This window comes from Macaca thibetana, chromosome 20, assembly GCF_024542745.1.
Source record: "Macaca thibetana thibetana isolate TM-01 chromosome 20, ASM2454274v1, whole genome shotgun sequence".
Taxonomy (NCBI): domain Eukaryota; kingdom Metazoa; phylum Chordata; class Mammalia; order Primates; family Cercopithecidae; genus Macaca; species Macaca thibetana.
In genome coordinates this window covers 11,860,662-11,879,462 of record NC_065597.1, presented here as the reverse complement: position 1 = coordinate 11,879,462, position 18,801 = coordinate 11,860,662, and the positions used below count along the sequence as shown (strand labels likewise).

Here is an 18,801-nt window from a genome sequence, read left to right as displayed (position 1 = left end):
ATGCTACAGATACGAAGAGCTGTTCCATATCCCTTGTGACTTGCTAATATCCCCATGGACATTAATACACTCCTGGATGTGAAAAATCTGTTAATACAGAGTCTAGAACACATTTTACATATAAGCCAAGTTTTTGTGTGGTTTTAGTACATACTGCATCTTCTAGGAATGCAGCCCATGGACATTAATACACTCCTGGATGTGAAAAATCTGTTTAATATAGAGTCTAGATCACATTTTACATATAAGCCAAGTTTTTGTGTGGTTTTAGTACATACTGCATCTTCTACGAATGCAGCTACTATTTTAATTTGTTCAGGACTTCAAGAGTTGCTTCTTCACTGTTCTGAAGACATCAACACAACTTGCATTTTGAGCTGCCAGGGTAACCAGTGTCCGCTGCCATTTGGATGATTCTACAAATGGATGTGGGGTAATGACCACTTCATTATGTTTTCTAGTATAGCTGTGCTCAAAAGTTTACATATCGGCCGGGCGCGGTGGCTCAAGCCTGTAATCCCAGCACTTTGGGAGGCTGAGACGGGTGGATCACGAGGTCAGGAGATCGAGACCATCCTGGCTAACACGGTGAAACCCCGTCTCTACTAAAAAATACAAAAAACTAGCCGGGCGAGGTGGCGGGCGCCTGTAGTCCCAGCTACTCAGGAGGCTGAGGCAGGAGAATGGCGTAAACCCGGGAGGCGGAGCTTGCAGTGAGCTGAGATCCGGCCACTGCACTCCAGCCTGGGCGACAGAGCAAGACTCCGTCTCAAAAAAAAAAAAAAAAAAAAAAAAAAGTTTACATATCAAAATATTTTATATTCAGTAAACTTTTTTTGGTAAAATTTTAAATTTTTATTTGAGACAGGATCTTGTTCTGTTACCCAGGCTGGAGTGCAGTGGCTTGATTATGGCTCACTGCAGCGTCGACCCTTTGGGCTCAAGCAATCTTCCCACTTCAGCCTCCGGAGTAGCTGGGACTACAGGTGTGTGTCACCACATCCAGGCTGGAGTGCAGTGATGCACACTCGGCTCACTACAACCTCCTCCTCCTGGGATCAAGAGATTCTCCTCTCAAGTAGCCTCAGCCTCTCAAATAGCTGGGACTACAGGCACATGCCACCATGCCAGCTAATTTTTGTATTTTTAGAAAATACAAAAGAGACGGGTTTCACTGATGTGTCGGCCATGGTGGCTCACGCCTGTAATCCCAGCATTTTGGGAGGCCGAGGCGGGAGGATCACCTGAGGTCGGGAGTTTGAGACCAGCCTGACCAACATGGAGAAACTCCATCTTTACTAAAAATACAAAAAAATTAGCCGGACACAGTGGCGCAGGCCTGTAATCTCAGCTACTCAGGAGGCTGAGGCAAGAGAATCGTTTGAACCCGGGAGGCGGAAGTTGTGGTGAGCCAAGATCATGCCATTGTACTCCAGCCTGGGCAACAAGAGCGAAACTTGGTCTCGAAAAAAAAAAAAAAAAAAAAGAAACTGATGCAAGATTAGGCCCATCTTCTTTTTTTTTCTTTTTTAGTGCTGATGGGATCTCGCTATGTTCACCAGGCTGATCTGAAATTCCTGGCCTCAAGCGATCCTCCCACCTCAGCCTCCTAAAGTGCTGGGAATATGTGTGAGCCACTGGGCCTAGCCTTATTCAGACTTTTTGACCCAACCCACGTCCTATACCCCAACAAAAACAAAAATACATACACACAAAAAAGAGACTTTGAGAGGCAGGAGTGTGCCTAAGTACTAGGTGATTCAAAACATTTTATTATCTAAACACCTAGACATGAGTTTTAGAGTAAATGCAAAGTCAACATGGATTTCAATAAAATGGACCCTCTATGTGAGAATGGTCTGGGGCAGCCACTGGACACTTTGGTCTAGGAGGAGGCTCCACTGATGTGCTTCAGTTAGATCAGTGACTTTTTTTGAGACGGAGTCTCGCTCAGTCGCCCAGGCTGGAGTGCAGTGGCGCGATCTCGGCTCACTGCAAGCTCCGCCTCCCGGGTTCACGCCATTCTCCCGCCTCAGCCTCCCGAGTAGCTGGGACTACAGGCGCCCGCCACCACGCCCAGCTAATTTTTTGCATTTTTAGTAGAGACGGGGTTTCACCGTGTTAGCCAGGATGGTCTCTATCTCCTGACCTCGTGATACGCCTGCCTCGGCCTCCCAAAGTGCTGGGATTACAGGCGTGAGCCACCGCGCCTGGCCAAGATCAGTGACTCTTACCTATTTATGAAGTGGGCTCCTGGGTAAGATTTAGTTTGAACAAATGGGATCCCCAACACGAGAGTGGTAGAACACTGTTGGGAACCACTGGGCTGGTACGATTCCTGGTGACTAGCCCACGGTAGACAGTGGCTCCTCATCCTGAAGGCTGCAGACCTGACCGCCCCACGTATAGCCATTGTCTGGGGCCGGAACTCACTCACCTTCCTGGTTGTCAGGATGCCCTGGTTGCTCTCAGGGTGGGTGGCGATGGTAAAATGGTCCCCGTCGTCACCGCCCACGATGAGGTAGGTGGCACGCCACGCTGGTGAGTTGGGGGCGTCCAGATCAGTGACCGTCAGCCTCTGCACCTCATGGCCCACTGCATTCTCAGGCACATGGGACTCATACTGCCAGTGTGAGAAGCACAGTGCTGTTAGAGCAGAGAACGACTCTCCCACTCCAGAGGCTAAGAAGCCTCCATCCAACCTCAGGGCATCCCCACACCTTTACCCTTTTCTTGGACCACCCACCCACTTCGCGGGGTTTCAGGGTATACACAGCAGCAGAATGTCCCCAGCAGCAGCCTCACAGCTGCCGGCACAGACCACACCAATCCTGTGCCTGCTTTCCTTACACACAGGGGCCTGATGTTCCAGAAATCTCACAAGCTTGCATGCCCAAGCCCCTGCCACGTGTAGCTACCTATCCCGCTGAGATCAGAAAGGAGTAAGGAAGGTGGCAAGAAGGGCTAGGTGCCTGAATGGGCTGGGGCACTGAACAGGAATTTTTTGGAGGTTCTCGGACATGTGACAAAGACTGGAAAATCAGTTGCTCAGAAATTTTTTTTTTTTTTTTTTTTAAGACAATCTCACTCTGCCACTCAGGCTGGGGTGCAGGGGTGTGGTCTCGGCTCACTTCCACCTCCACCTCCCAAGCTCAAGTGATCTTCATGCCTCAGCTTCCCAAGTAGCTGGGACTACAGGCATGCGCCACTGCACCTGGTTAATTTTTGTATTTTTAGTAGAGACGGGGTTTTGCCATACTGGCCAGGTTGAACTCCTGGCCTCAACTGTTCTGCCCGCCTTGGCCTCCCAAAGTGCTGGGATTACAGGCGTGAGCCACCATGCCTGGCCCCATTACACATTTTGATTCAGACCTAACTAACGTTCAGAGCTGTCTAAAGATGGAAGCGGGAGGATGTAATTGGCACCTTGATAGGCACTGAGTCCTCTGCCTTGGAGGTGCGCAAGCATTCACTGGGAAAAGATAGGCAGGTGTAGGTACAAGGAAAATATGTTTTCAAATCAACAAAGATTTTCATATTGAGCACTTCTTTTCAGGCATCGTGTTAGGAAACGTCCATAGGTTATTTCATTTGAAACTCAGAACAACGCAGCAGGTATTATCATTATTTCCTTTTCACAGATTAGGAAATGGGGCACAGAGAGGTTAGGTAGTTTTCCTAAGGTCACACAGCCATAGTGCTGGGACTGGCATCTGAAGCAACATAGGGTGGTTCCAGTTTCCTGAGAAAGGCAAACCTTGGTCGTTCGTTATCTGATGAGTGACTGAGTGAGGAAGGGGCATTACCTTCTGGGGGTCAAACACGGGAGCATTGTCATTGGCATCGAGGATCTCCACTACTGCCACTGCCGTGGTGGTGGAGCCGTCCCCATCCATGTCTGTGGCCTGGATGGTCAGTGTGTACTCAGGGACTTTCTGGGGAGAAAGATAGGAGAGGGGAAGCCCACTGCGGGTGCAATCTGAAGGGTCCCTCCCTTGACCTCCAGGAAGCACTGGCGCAGGGGTGTGCGGACGCAGAGGAGGATCTCTCCCTATCATAATGCTGACTCCTTGACCAGCCCTCCCTCACTGCCAGGAGAACAGAAGCAGAGGATGCTGTTGGAAAGGGAACCAGAGATCCAAACAGTTCTCCTGGGCCTGTCCTAGGGAAGCCTTGGCATCACCCCCTGACCCTTGACTGCTCCAGAATGAGTTTTGGTTTTTTGTTTTTGTTTTTGAGACAGGGTCTTGCCCTGTCACCCAGGCTGGAGTGCAGTGGCGTGATCTTGGCTCACAGCAACCTCCACCTCCCAGTTTCAAGTGATTCTCCTGCCTCAGCCTCCCAAGTAGCTGGGATGACAGGTGCCTGCCACCATGCCAATTTTTGTATTTTTAGTAGAGACAGGGTTTCACCATGTTGGCCAGGCTGGTCTTGAACTCCTGACCTCAAGCAGTCCTCCCGCCTCGGCCTCCCAAAGTGCTGGGATTACAGGCGTGGGCCACCGTGCCTGGCTTCAGAATAACAGTGAGGATTTGGATAAAGGTATCAATTAGGAAACAGGCACCAACTCCAGTATCCATGGAGCTAATTCTACTTTGTGGCACATAAGGGACCAATTTGGGTAATGTGCACACTAAGTGAGCCACTCTGACAGGAAATGAGAAAACCCACAGAAAATACCAAAAGTAGGTATTTTACAGCTGCCTCCCAGCCCTGGAGGAGATTTAACGAGATTGGCTGGCAGTGGGCCACGGGCCCAAGGGAATCAGGGGCATCACATGTGAACCCAGCAGCAGCCATCCCAGCTGACGTGGGTCCTCATTGTTCTGCCTTGGGCTCTGTGGGCAGAGATGGGAGCTTCTGCTCTCAGAGTCAGACCTCAGCCTGGGCAAGTCTGGGTAGGCAGCACTTTCCCTATGGGCCACTCACTTCCCGGTCCAGGCCGCTGGAGATGACGCTGATGGTGCCTGTGCTCCGGTGAATGGTAAACATCAGGTCGTGTGGGTCCTTTGGTTCTTGGCTATGGATGGAGTACGCAACCACCCCATTGTAGGTGTGGATGGCATCATCCTCATCTGTGGCCGTCACCTGCATCACAGAAGTACCTGGAGAGAAGGGATGAGTATCTTGTCCTCCCAGTTCCAACTCCAGCCCTGTCTACTTCTGGAACTCTTTTTTTTTTTTTTTGAGATGAAGTCTCACTCTATCACCCAGGCTGGAGTGTAGTGGCACAATCTCAGCTCACTGCAACCTCTGCCTCCCGGGTTCAAGTGATTCTCCTGCCTCAGCCTCCTGAGTAGCTGGGATTACAGGTGCCCGCTACCACGCCTGGCTGAATTTTTTTGTGTTTTTAGTAGAGATAGGATTTCACCACGTTGGCCCAGCTGGTCTTAAACTCCTGATCTCAAGTGATGTGCCCACCTCAGCCTCCCGAAGTTCTAGGGTTCCAGGTGTGAGCCACCACGCCTGGTCTCCATCAGCCATGTTCTAACACCTCCAGTTTTTGCTGCATTCCCTGTAGCTGCCATGCACTCAAGAGCCTCGCATTAGGCGCCTTGTATGATGTAACAGTCTGCACATGGTATTTCTAATCTTCACCACTCTTCAAGGTTGATATTATTCCCATTTTTAGACGTGAGAGTTGAGGCTCGGAAGTCAAGAATATGCCCAGGATCACAGCCATTAAAGAGGCAAAGCCAAGACTCAAATCTAGGTCTTTGAAGCTCCAAAGCTAGTGGTTCCCAAGCTTGGTTGATCATCTGAAGCTTTAGGAAAAATTTCAAATCTACAGATTGCAGAGCTCTGCTCCAGGATCATTCTTATTCAGGAACCTTGGGATGGAAGGGGGTGAATCTGGATTTTTAAGAAGATCCCAAGTCATCTGATACACAGCCAAGGAAATCAGGTATGGCGGGATCTTCTAGCATTTAAGGGTATGGGCCCAGCAGCCCCGTAGCAGTCCCCTTCCCAGTCCTCTTACCTGGTAGGACTCCCTCTAAGACACTCCCTCGGAAGGTGTCCTGGGTAAACTTGGGCTTGTGGTCATTCTGGTCGGTCACGATGATGGAGATGTTCATGGGATCCTCCACTGAGGCACCATTCTCTGACACAGCGTGGCCAAAGAGCTGTGGGGTACACAGCTCTGGGGTCAGCCTGGTGCCACCCACCTCCCCAGGCCTAGGACCCCACTTCTGAGGGGACATTTACAGTAGACACTAAAGGCTACTTGCCTCATACTTGGCAATCTCCTCCCGGTCCAGTGGCTTGTTCAACAACAACCAGCCTGTCTCTTTCTCTACAGCAAAGACGCCCTCAGGGGGGCTGTCTGCCCCCGGCCCCGTGATGCTGTAGAAAATCTTCGTGTCTCTGTCTTTATTAGACTTGAGCTGGAGGGAAAAGAAAATGGCAGCTGACAAAGTAACAAATATCCCATGACTGTGACAAAGAGTCCTCTGTGAAGAGGGGCACTGCCATAGGAGAATCTGCTCACATAGGAGAGGTCTTCCTCTCTCGGCCCACACATTCAGTAGCAAGAAATCTCATGCAGGCCTTTGGAGGGGGGTCCCTGGGGCCACCAACGATTCCCAGGAGAAGGCACAGTCGTACCTGATTCAGCCTCTGAGGGAAGGGACCCTTGCCATTTTCAGGGACAGATATTGGAGCAACCACCCAATCTCTCTTGTGTCTTCGTAAGATACGTTTGGATGGGAAGATCTTCAATGGATTCCTTTCTTTCAGTGACTTTCTGTCCTGCAAGGAGAGATACCCCTTAACCCAGAGGTGCAAATAGCTGGGACATACTCAACATCCTCTCACCTATAAGAGTTAAGGGCAGCTGGGCACGGTAGCTCACGCCTATAATCCCAGCACTTTGGGAGGGTCACTTGAGCCCAGGAGTTTGAAAGCAGCCTGGGCAAGATATTGAGACCCTAAGTTTAATTTAAAAAAAAAAAAATAGAGTTAAGGGTGAGGAGACCCAGATGAGCCTATTGCAAGGGGAACTCGGTGTTTACTTATACAGGAGGACCAGTGAAATATACCACAGCACATCCGTCTAGTGGAATACTATGCAGCTCTCAAAATAAGAATGAGTATGCTCTCTATGTGCCAACAGGGAGACTTTTTTTCTTTCTTTTCCCTTTTTGGAGATGGAGTCTTGTTCTGTTGCCCAGGCTGGAGTGCAGTGGCAAGATCTCGACTCACTGCAACCTCTGCCTCCCGGGTTCAAGTGATTCTCCTGCCTCAGCCTCCTGAGTAGCTGGGATTACAGGCATCTGCCACCACGCCCAGCTAATTTACGTATTTTTAGTTAGAGACAGGTTTTCACCATATTGGCCAGGCTGGTCTCGAACTCCTAACCTCAAGTGATCCACCCGCCTCAGCCTCCCAAAGTGCTGGGATTACAGGCATGAGCCACCGCACTCGGCCTGATCTTTGATTTATGCTGTCAAATGAAAAGATTAAGGTATAGGGCAGCTTAATATAGTTTAGCATTTTATTTAACAAACACATTGTGCTTAATATGTGCCAGGCACTGTTCCACCTTTTGTATAAAAGGGTAGGAAATAAGACCATATAGTCATATTTTCTTATACATGGATGAAGTCAGGGAGAATATGGGAAAAACTAATAGGGGTTGTCTGTGGAAGGAGGGTTAACATTGTGCTGTGCTGATATACCGTTAAGTAGAAAAAGGTGCAGACATGTAAACAGCATCCTAGCTTTTGCATAAGAAGGAAAAGAATGTTTTTATATATGTATATATACAAAATAGATAACATGTAAAAACATGTGTAATATAAATAAATATGTAACACATGTAAATATAGACTATATATAAACTCTGGAAGGAAAGAAACTGGAAACAGTGGTTAACTGCGTCTTCTCTTGGAGGGGTGAAGAGGGCTTTAGGCAAATGGAGGCAAACGAGGGGAGATTATTTATTGTATAGCTTATTAATATTAATTTTTGAACCACGTGGCTATATTAGCTATTCAAAACTTAAAACAAAGTGTGGCCAAGCACTCCAGGTGCATCTTCCTGGAGGCTCATGGGATTGGCAGGCCTGTGTTTAGAACTGCCTTCAGTTGGGGTTAACATGGATAAGGGAGGCTGGGCGCGGTGGCTCAAGCCTGTAATCCCAGCACTTTGGGAGGCCGAGGCGGGCGGATCACAAGGTCAGGAGATCGAGACCACAGTGAAACCCCGTCTCTACTAAAAATACAAAAAATTAGCCAGGCGCGGTGGCGGGCGCCTGTAGTCCTAGCTACTCAGGAGGCTGAGGCAGGAGAATGGCGTGAACCCAGGAGGCGGAGCTTGCAGTGAGCCGAGATCGCGCCACTGCACTCCAGCCTGGGCAACAGCGTGAGACTCCGTCTCAAAAAAAAAAAAAAAAAACATGGATAAGGGAAGGAAGTAAAGGGAGGTGGGAGAGGGAATCCAAGGGACCTAGTACATGGGGTGATTACTCACAAGGCAGCTCGTGGCTCCACTGCCCTGACCTCAGGCACCACCGTTGGGTAGCTGCAAGCACTACCACCCTTAGATCAGTGCTCACACCCAAGCTGTGGGCAGCTGAGGACTAACACTTGCTCCTCTGAAGGGTTGACTTGGCTCACAACACCCGTAGCAACCAAGGGCTCCTGGCCAGAGATCTGGGCATGCACAGAGAACATTTTTCTTTTGTCCTGCAGGTGGACATGGTGTTTTACCTGGACTGTCTCGCCATTCTGCACAGTGAAGTCGTCATTAACAGTGCTAAACAGAGCTGGCTCTTGCCCAGGGCAGCCCATGAATACTGTGGGGAAGGGGAAAAGAGAGCATTAGGAATGCAGGAGTATTCTGGAAGTTGCCCCAGGAAACGAGACTGACAAGAGTCCCCTGACTGGATCAAGGACTGCTAAGTGGCTGCAGAAGGGGGACTTAGCTTACTTCCTCTGACCAGGAGTATGACTAATACAAGTTTCAGATGAGGCTTCCAAGTTTGGTTTCCAGAGGGAAGATCGCCTCGAGAGAAGATCTCCTCGTGGTCAGTTTGTGGGTCAAACTCTTCTTTGTTCTTGGTCCCAGAGGACCAAGATCATAGACATTCAGGGAGGCCTCATGTGACATGGGGTTGACTAAGGTCATAGCTAGAGGCAGAAGATTTTCTGAAGACTGTGAGTCTATTTACACACAATATATATGCCCACACGGATCACTTGGACAACCTTGGGTTGTTTCAGTTCATTTCGCTCCTTCTGAATCCCCAATGCTTAGCTACTCTTTAAACAAGCACTCCAAGTTAGTAACCACCATTCACCAGCTGGAGGTGAATTTCATCCTTGCAACTATGATACCAAGTTGGTATTATCCCCTCCCCCTACCTTTTTTTTGAGACACAGTCTTCCTGTATCACCCAGGCTGGAGTGCAGTGGCACGATCCCCGCTCGCTGCAACCTCCCCCTCCCGGGTTCAAGCGATTCTCTTGCCTCAGCCTCCTGAGTAGCTGGGGTTACAGGTGTGCACCACCACGCCCACCTAATTTTTGTATTTTTAGTAGAGATTGGGTTTCACCATGTTGTCCAGGCTGGTCTTGAACTCCTAACCTTGTGATCCACCCGCCTCAGTCTCCCAAAGTGCCGAGATAACAGGCGTGAGCCACCGCGCCCAGCCCCCTTTTCAAAGATTAGAAAACTGAGGTTCAGAAGCCAGGTCTACCTGAGTCCAAGACACACACTAGAGAACATTCACAACCAATGTTGTTACCTACTCTTCCTTATGGCCAACGCAAGAAATCAGGGAATCTGCCAGGGGCTACACCCTGGATCCTGCCAGCACCATGCTCTGCCCAGTGCTCCCATTTTTGCTAGGCTGCAACATAACAAAGACCACAAGGACGGTCCCACGCCTGTCCATAGATATGTCAGGCGAGGGCACCAACTGTCCTTTCAGAAAGGTTGTCTTTTAGTTTCAGATTATTATTTTGGTTTAAAAATATCTTTCCTTAAAATAAGAAAGGATAACAGATGAGGGGGTTTTTTTGGTCAATTTTTTTTTTTAAATTATTTTTTGGAAACAGTCTCTCACTCTTATCACCCAGGCTAGAGTGCAGTGGCACGATCTTGGCTCACTGCAACCTCCACCTCCCAGGTTCAAGTGATTCTTCTGCCTCAGCCTCCCAAGTAGCTGGGACTATAGGTGTGTGCCACCACACCTGGCTAATTTTTGTATTTTTAGTAGAGATGGGGTTTCACCGTGTTGACCAGGCTGGTCTCGAACTCCTGACCTCGTGATCTGCTCGCCTAGGCCTCCCAGAGTGCTGGGATTACAGGTGTGAGCCACCACACCCAGCCCAGATGAGGTTTTAAAAATAATAAAAGTAGGCCGGGCGCGGTGGCTCAAGCCTGTAATCCCAGCACTTTGGGAGGCCGAGACGGGTGGATCACGAGGTCAGGAGATCGAGACCATCCTGGCTAACACGGTGAAACCCCGTCTCTACTAAAAAAATACAAAAAACTAGCCGGGTGAGGTGGCGGACGCCTGTAGTCCCAGCTACTTGGGAGGCTGAGGCAGGAGAATGGCGTGAACCCGGGAGGCGGAGCTTGCAGTGAGCTGAGATCCGGCCATTGCACTCCAGCCTGGGCGACAAAGCGAGACTCCGTCTCAAAAAAAAAAAAATAATAATAATAATAATAATAAAAGTAATATGGACATGACAAAGTATTCACATAGTATATAAGAGTACAATATAAAAAAGTAGAATTCTTTTTTTTGAGACAGGGTCTCATTCTGTCACCTAGGCTGGAGTGCAGTGGTGCAATCACAGCTCACTGCAGCCTCAACCTCCCAGGCTAAAGGGATTCTCCTGCCTCAGAAGAGTACAATTTTTTGTACGGATGGGGCCTCACTTAGTTGCCCAGGCTGGTCTCGAACTCCTGGGCTCCAGCACTTCTCCTGCCTTGGCTTCCCAAAGCACTGAGATTACAAATACGAGCCACCACACCTGGCCAAAAAAGAATTCTAAAGGATTAATATCCAGAATATATAAAGAATTCATCAAGCTCAACAACAACAAAAACCCAATTTTAAAAAATAGGCAAAGGACTTGAAAAGGCCTTTCTCAGAAGAAGATATACAATGGCCAATAATAAGCACATGAAAAGATGCTCAATATCATTAGTTAATAGGGAAATGCAAATCAAAATCACAATGAGATACCATTTCACATGCACTAGGATGGCTATAAAAGAAAAAAAGGAAAACAAGTATTGGCAAGGATAGAGGGAAATTGGAATCGTTGTACACTGCTGGTGGGAATGTGAAATGATGCAGCTGCTGTGGAAAACAGTTTGGCGGTTCCTCAACATGTTAAATGTAGAATTATCACATGACCTGGCCAGGCGCCGTGGCTCAAGCCTGTAATCCCAGCACTTTGGGAGGCCGAGACGGGCGGATCACGAGGTCAGGAGATTGAGACCATCCTGGCTAACACGGTGAAACCCCGTCTCTACTAAAAAATACAAAAAACTAGCCAGGCGCGGTGGCGGGCATCTGTAGTCCCAGCTACTCGGGAGGCTGAGGCAGGAGAATGGCCCGAACCTGGGAGGCGGAGCTTGCAGTGAGCTGAGATCGGGCCACTGCACTCCAGCCTGGGCAGCAGAGCAAGACTCCGTCTCAAAAAAAAAAAAAAAAAAAAAAAAGAATTATCACATGACCTAACAATTCAATGCCTAGGTATATACCTGAAAGAACCAAAAGGATTCAAACAGATACTTATACACTCATTTTTATAGCAGCGTCATTCATAATAGTCAAAAGGTAGAAACAACCCAGTGTTCATCAAGAAATGAATTTTTTTCTTTTTTTTGAGATGGAGTCTCACTCTCTTGCCCAGGCTGTGGTACAGTGGCTCACTGCAACCTCCACCTCCCAGGTTCAAGCGATTCTCATGCCTCAGCATCCCGAGTAGCTGGGACTACAGGTGTGTACCACCATGCCCAGCTAATTTTAGTATTTTCAGTAGAGATGAGTTTTCACCATGTTGGCCAGGCTGGTCTTGAACTCCTGGCCTCAAGCGATTGGCCCACCTGGGCTCCCAAAGTGCTGGGATTTCAGGAGTGAGCCACTGCACCCAGCCTCTACATGAATTTTTTTTAAAATTAGCTGGGTTGGCCAGGCACAGTGGCTCACGCCTGTAATCCCAGCGCTTTGGGAGGCAGAGGCGGGCGGATCACGAGGTCAGGAGATAGAGACCATCCTGGCTAACACAGTGAAACCCCGTCTCTACTAAAAATGCAAAAAATTAGCCGGGCGTGGGCGTGGCGGCAGGCGCCTGTAGTCCCAGCTACTCGGGAGGCTGAGGCAGGAGAATGGCGTGAACCTGGGAGGCGGAGCTTGCAGTGAGCCGAGATCGCGCCACTGCCCTCCAGCCTGAGCGACTGAGCGAGACTCCGTCTCAAAAAATAAATAAATAAATAAATAAATAAATAAATAAATAAATAAAAATTAGCTGGGCATGGTGGTATGCACTTGTTCCAGCAACTTGGGAGGCTGAGGTGGGAGGATCATTTGAGCCCATGAGTTTGAAGCTGCAGTGAGCCATGACTGCACCACTGTACTCCAGCAAGACACTTTTCTCTAAGAAAAAAAAAAAGAAAGAAAAGAAAGAAATTGACCAGGGGCCAGAGAGAGAGAGAGGGGAGAGGAGCTATTGCCTAATGCCTAATGAGTACAGAGTTTCTGTTGGGGATGATGAAAAAGTTCTGGAGATAGATAATGGCGATGTTGCACAACACTGTGGATGTACTTAGTGCTACTGAATTCTTTACTTAAAAATGGTTGAAATGGTAAATTTTATGTTATGCCTATTTTAACACACAAACAAAAGTCTGATATGGGAGGACAATCACTTTGGAAAACAATTTGGCAGTATATATCGATATACGAATTCCCTAAGACCCAGCAAGTCCACTGTGATGTATAGACCCAACAAAAATACATTTGCCAAAACTTATTATAATGTTCATAACAGCACTATTTGTAATAGCTAAGCTGGAATCAGCCCAAACGATGAGGGAGAATGGGTAGAAACACTGGGGTATATTCACATAATGAAGTGAATGAAGCACAAGGAGGGGCAATAAACAACATGGGAAATTTAACAAACGTAAGGTTAAGTAGTAGAAGCCAGATGAGAGGATATATGTATGATTCCACTGACAGGAAGTTCAAAACTCAGGCAAAACTCATCCAGGCAAAGGAAGTTAAGACACTGGTCATCTTTTAGGCAGTGGACTCAGTGAATGGGAGAGGACAGAGGGGCTCGGGGACCCTAAAGAGCTGCCTCAGAGCCCAAGAGCTTACCACATACAGAAGGATCCTCTGTGGGAAGGCTGGAATGTGATGATGAGAAAGGGAAGATTGCTTAGGAACCAGCCCTGCCTCCTTGATGACATCCCCGCTGAGGAGTGCTGGGCTGTGACATGCTTGGCCAGTGGGAAGAAGGGGAAAGGGGATCCGGGCCTGATTCAGCTCCAGAGGGTCCCAGGGGCCACACGATCCCCAGGGTGACCCTGCCTTTTATTGCCAGAACACAGCTTCGTAGACTCATCTTCTGGGGAACCCCGCTTTGCCTTAGTGCTAGAAAGACCCGGAAGGATAATGTGGCAAGGTTAAATCATCCTCAATATAGGGTAAAAGGTAAATAATCTATAGGGCACTTACTCCATGGGTTATTTATCCAGCTATGCAATATAAGTTTATATAGGGAAGTTCTTCTACTATAATAGTAAGACAAAATAAGCAGAATCCAGAACTACTATGTAATACATGTAACTATGCACAGAAAAATGACTGAAAGGAAATGAACTTTCCCAGTGATTAGGGTCATCAAAAACTTACTATCAAGTTCACTGCAATAACTATTCAGGCATGACTACCTGTTGGCAACTTATTTTCTCGATTTTTTGGCAGGTCCAAGTTTTCCCTTAACACGAATTGTGTCCCTCCAAAATTCTTATGTTGAAGTTCTAACCACCGGTACCTAAAATGGTGACTGAATGTGAAGATAGGGACATTAAAGAGGTAATTAAGTTAAAATGAAATCGGCCAGGCACAGTATCTCACGCCTGTAATCCCAGCACTTTCGGCGGGCCAGACGGGTGGATCACCTGAGGTCAGGAGTTTGAGACCAGCCTGGCCAACATAGTAAAATCCCATCTCTACTAAAAATACAGAAATTAGCCGGGCGTAGTGGCCTGCGCCTGTTGTCCTAGCTACCTGGGAGGTTGAGGCAGGACGATCTTGAACCCAGGAGGCAGAGGTTGCAGTGAGCCGAGATTGTACCACCTCACTCCAGCCTGGACAACAGAGCACGATCCATCTCAAAAAAAACGGGTAAAATGAACTCATTAGGGTAGGCCCTAATCCAGCATGACTGGTGTCTTTAGAAGAGGAAGAAGTTTGGTTTGGATACAGGTAGTTACAGAGAGAAGACCACATGAAGCCACAGGGAGAAGATGTCCATCTACAAGCCAGAACTATAAGAAAATAGATTTCCGTTGTTTAAGCCACCCCAGTACCTGGTACTTTGTTATGGCAAACCTAGCAAGTGGGCATCAAATCTCAGTTGGGCATGGTGGCATGCACCTGTAGTACCAGCTACTTGGGAGGCTGAAGTGGGCAGACTGCTTGAGCCCAGGAGTTTGAGTCCAGCCTGGCCAATATAGCTAGACCCTGTCTCTTAAAAAAAAAAAAAAAAAAAAGTACATCAATCTCAAATCCCTCCCCTTCTAAATTACTATTAATAGATAACATTTGTGTACTACTTTTTTGTTTGTTTGTTTTTGAGACAGAGTCTCGCTCTGTTACCCAGGCTAGAGTGCAGTGGTGTAATCTCAGCTCACTGCAACCTCCGCCTCTCGGGCTCAAGTGATTCTCTTGCCTCAGTCTCTTGAGTAGCTGGGATTACAGGCGCATGCCACCACGCCCGGCTAATTTTTGTATTCTTAGTAGAGACAGGGTTTCACCATGCTGCCCAGGCTGGTCTCGAACTCATGGTCTCAAGCGATCCACCCGCTTTGGCCTCCCAAAGTGCTGGGATTGCAGGCAAGAGCCACTGTGCCAGGCTGATTCAGTATTATTTAAAACTGTGCTGAGGACCCATGTGAAAGTCCCTCAAGAATCCGTCAATTGGAAGTATCACTGCTGATGTGGAACTTGAATTAGCTTATGAGGAATTTATGCTTTCTCATTTGGAAGTTGGATATTACACTTCAGAGAACCATCATGAGTAGCATACAAGTTGAAACCCCAAACCATGACATAGTCCCAGCTGCTTGGGTAACTGAGGTGGGAAGATAGCTTGAGCCCAGGAGGTCGAGGTTACAGGGATCCATGCTTTTGCCACTGTGCCCCAGCTGGAGACAGAGCAAGACCATTTCAAGAAAAATAAACCCCAACCATGAATGTGTACACCCCCAGAACCTTACAAACAACTACCCACCATTTACCACATGAGGAAACCAGGGCTGGGGGTGAGGGGTGGTGGTGGTGAGATGACTTGCCCAAGGTCAAACAGCTGGCGCATGGAATTAGAATGAGAACCCAGGGTGGCAGGTTCTAAAGCCAGGTTCTTCCACGCAGCATTCATTCAGGAGCTACTTAAGTACTTCCTATGTGCCAATGACTTTCTTTCAGACACTAGGAATATACCAGGAAACCGAAGTATCTACCCTCAAGTATCTTTGAATTTTTACAGAATACTCCAAAATCACCTTTCCTCAGCTATCCAACCAAACTAATCCACACCACATCAGTTGTAATAGCAAAAGCTCGGATACAACCTAAACGTCCATCAATAAGGGATTACTTTGTGTTATACCATCACCTATACAATGAAACATTACACAGCCATTTAAAAAAGACACAAAAGATGAGGAAGCTCCTATTCCATATCTATATGGGAAGATCTCTAGGATATAGTGTTCATTTTTAAAAATTATACCTTTATAAAAAGGCATAGAGCAATATATTCGGAACTAATACACTAACATTCATATTTTCAAATTGTTATTTGAAAAATAGCTCTGGAAGGCAACCCCAAAAACTAGGTTTATGGACAAGAATGAGGCTTTATTTTAAAAATTTTTATTTTTTAAGACGGAGTCTCACTCTGTTGCCCAGGCTGGAGTGTAGTGGTGTGATCTTGGCTCACTGCAACCTCTGCCTCCCGGGTTCAAGCGATTCTCCTGCCTCAGTCTCCCAAGTGGCTGGGATTACAGGAAGCCACCACCATGCCCAGCTAATTTGTTGTTGTCGTATTTTTAGTAGAGATGGGGTTTCACCATGTTGGCCAGGTTGATCTGGAACTCCTGACCTCAGATGATCTGCCTGTCTCGGCCTCCCAAAGTGCTGGATTACAGGAGTGAGCCACCATGCCCGGCCTTAAAAATTATTTTTTTAAAATGAGACAGCGTCTGTGTTGCCCAGGCTGGTCTCAAACTCCTGGCATCAAGTAATCACCTAACTTTGGCCTCCCAAAATGCTGGGATTATAGGCATGAGACACCGCACCTCATTGAGGGATAAGACTTTTTACTGTATACTTTTTTTTTTTTTTTTGAGACAGAGTCTTGCTTGTTGACCAGGCTGGAGTACAGTGGTGGCATCTCGGCTCACTGAAACCCGTGTCTCCCAGGTTCAAGCAATCCTCCCACTTCAGCCTCCCAAGTAGCTGGTACTACAGGTGCATGCCACCATGCTCGGCTAATTTTTTGTATTTTTTTTTTTTTTTTTTTTTTTTTTTTTTTTTTTTTTTTTTTTGAGACGGAGTCTCGCTCTGTCGCCCAGGCTGGAGTGCAGTGGCGCGATCTCGGCTCACTGCAAGCTCCGCCTCCCGGGTTCACGCCATTCTCCTGCCTCAGCCTCCCGAGTAGCTGGGACTACAGGCGCCCACAACCACGCCCGGCTAATTTTTTGTATTTTTAGTAGAGACGGGGTTTCACCGTGGTCTCGATCTCCTGACCTTGTGATCCGCCCGCCTCGGCCTCCCAAAGTGCTGGGATTACAGGCGTGAGCCACCGCGCCCGGCCAATTTTTTGTATTTTTTAGTAGAGACACGGTTTCTCCATGTTGGCCAGGCTGGTCTCGAACTCCTGGCCTCAAGTGATCCACCTGCCTCAGCCTCCCAAAGTGTTGGGATTACAGGTATGAGCCACCACACTTGGCCTATTGTACAGTCTTCTTAATACTGACCATTGTGTCTGCATTAGTTATTAAAACACTGATTTTTTTAAAAAAACTAAGGGTCACTTTTTTTTGGTAGATACAGCGTCTTGCTATGTTTCCCAGGTGTGTCTAGAACTCCTGGGCACAAGTGACTCTCCCACCTTGGCCTCCGGGTGCTGGGATTACAGGCACGAGCCACCGTGCCTGGCCACTTTTTTCAATCTTAAAACAGCCCTCTTCCTAAGGGAAGGTCTTCAGCCAGTAAAGGGCTAACCAGACAATTCTGTCAATTATTTCCTTTAAGGAGAGACTCAATGACTCCAGTCCTCTCCTACCAGGTTACCCAGCAGGAGGCCAATGGATTGACTCCCCTATTACTCAGAAGACTTAATCCCCAAAACTCTGAGAGCTGCTATTGCCCCTGGGAGCTAGAAATCCTCTTCCTGCTGTCTACAAAATCTACTTCCCACTAGAGTGTACATCTCACTCCACTACCCTGTCTTCTGGCATATTTCCACTGTTACATGCTTCCAAATATTTGTAGCACAGTATCTGGGCTGTCCATCTATTCTTAGAAGGGACAGTGTCAACAATCAAGGAGAAGCCAATAGTCATGTATTATAGGCGTATGTGCCTCCCACTCAGGGTGCATAGTCCAGATACACCCAAAGGGCTGGCCTCATCAGTTCTAAACTGCTTTGAGTTGGGTGCAGAGCACAACCAAGGGACAACAGTCCAGACTGATAGGAATAAGCTTCAAACACCCACTCTGCTCAGGACACCCAGCTACGTGTTTTCCTACCCAAATCCTCACAAAATAACCTGCAAGGTGGTATTACTGCTCCCAATCTGACAACTCAGGAAACAAGAGGCTGCCAGGGGTTGAACTGTCCCAGGAAGCAGCAAGGTCAGGTTTCAAATCCCGAAGGCAGGGAAATAATGAAGAATATGAAATGTGGAGTCCAGAAGACTTGGCTTCCAATCCCTATAATGTCACTTACCTATCACATGATTGGGTAAATTGTGTGAGTATATAGCTCAGTTTCCTCATCTGGAAATGAAACGATAACACCTACCTCATCAGGTTATTAGGAAGATTAAATGGGATAGTGTTCAAACAGCACTGAATACTGTGCCTGGCCCAGGGTAAGTAAGGTAAACTCTCAATAAAAAGTACCTCAGACTACTCACAATTAACCTAGGCTTCTGACATCCACACCCTGGCCTCTTTCTATACCACTGAAAAATTCTCTGTCAAACTGGGAAGAAGTTAGCTACAGCTGTGTGCTTTACTCAATGGATGAAGCTGGTCAAAGACGATGACACATGGGACCAAAGGGCACGACAGGGAACTGGCTCAGTCTGCATTTGGAGAGGGCTGTTTTATAGGGGTCCCTTGTGGTTTACCAGAGGAAGCAGAAGATGGAGATTTCACGAAAATGCTGGCCTTTCCAGGGAAACTTGCTGGGCACATGTAGGAACATGAGTAGTCTTCTCTGCAAGCTATGAGTCAGAGAGAGGCTGGTAAATGGTAAGCCCTGGGGCAGATCATTACAATTTCCTCCCAGATGCTTCCTGACACCACTGGCTTGTA

General features: G+C 47.7%; 1 protein-coding gene across 2 annotated transcripts in view; it reads right to left on the bottom strand.

Moving 5' to 3' along the window:
- The window catches only part of CDH3 (cadherin 3), a 59,344-nt gene that overhangs the window by 17,345 nt on the left and 23,198 nt on the right, over positions 1–18,801 (bottom strand). For both annotated transcript variants that reach the window (XM_050773324.1, XM_050773325.1), the window contains exons 3-9: positions 8,712–8,797; positions 6,607–6,750; positions 6,231–6,386; positions 5,981–6,125; positions 4,930–5,105; positions 3,807–3,935; positions 2,438–2,623 (exon numbers count right to left, since the gene is read on the bottom strand). In XM_050773324.1, the coding sequence (XP_050629281.1) occupies positions 2,438–2,623; positions 3,807–3,935; positions 4,930–5,105; positions 5,981–6,125; positions 6,231–6,386; positions 6,607–6,750; positions 8,712–8,797 (1,022 nt within the window). The remainder of the gene's footprint in view (positions 1–2,437; positions 2,624–3,806; positions 3,936–4,929; positions 5,106–5,980; positions 6,126–6,230; positions 6,387–6,606; positions 6,751–8,711; positions 8,798–18,801) is intronic.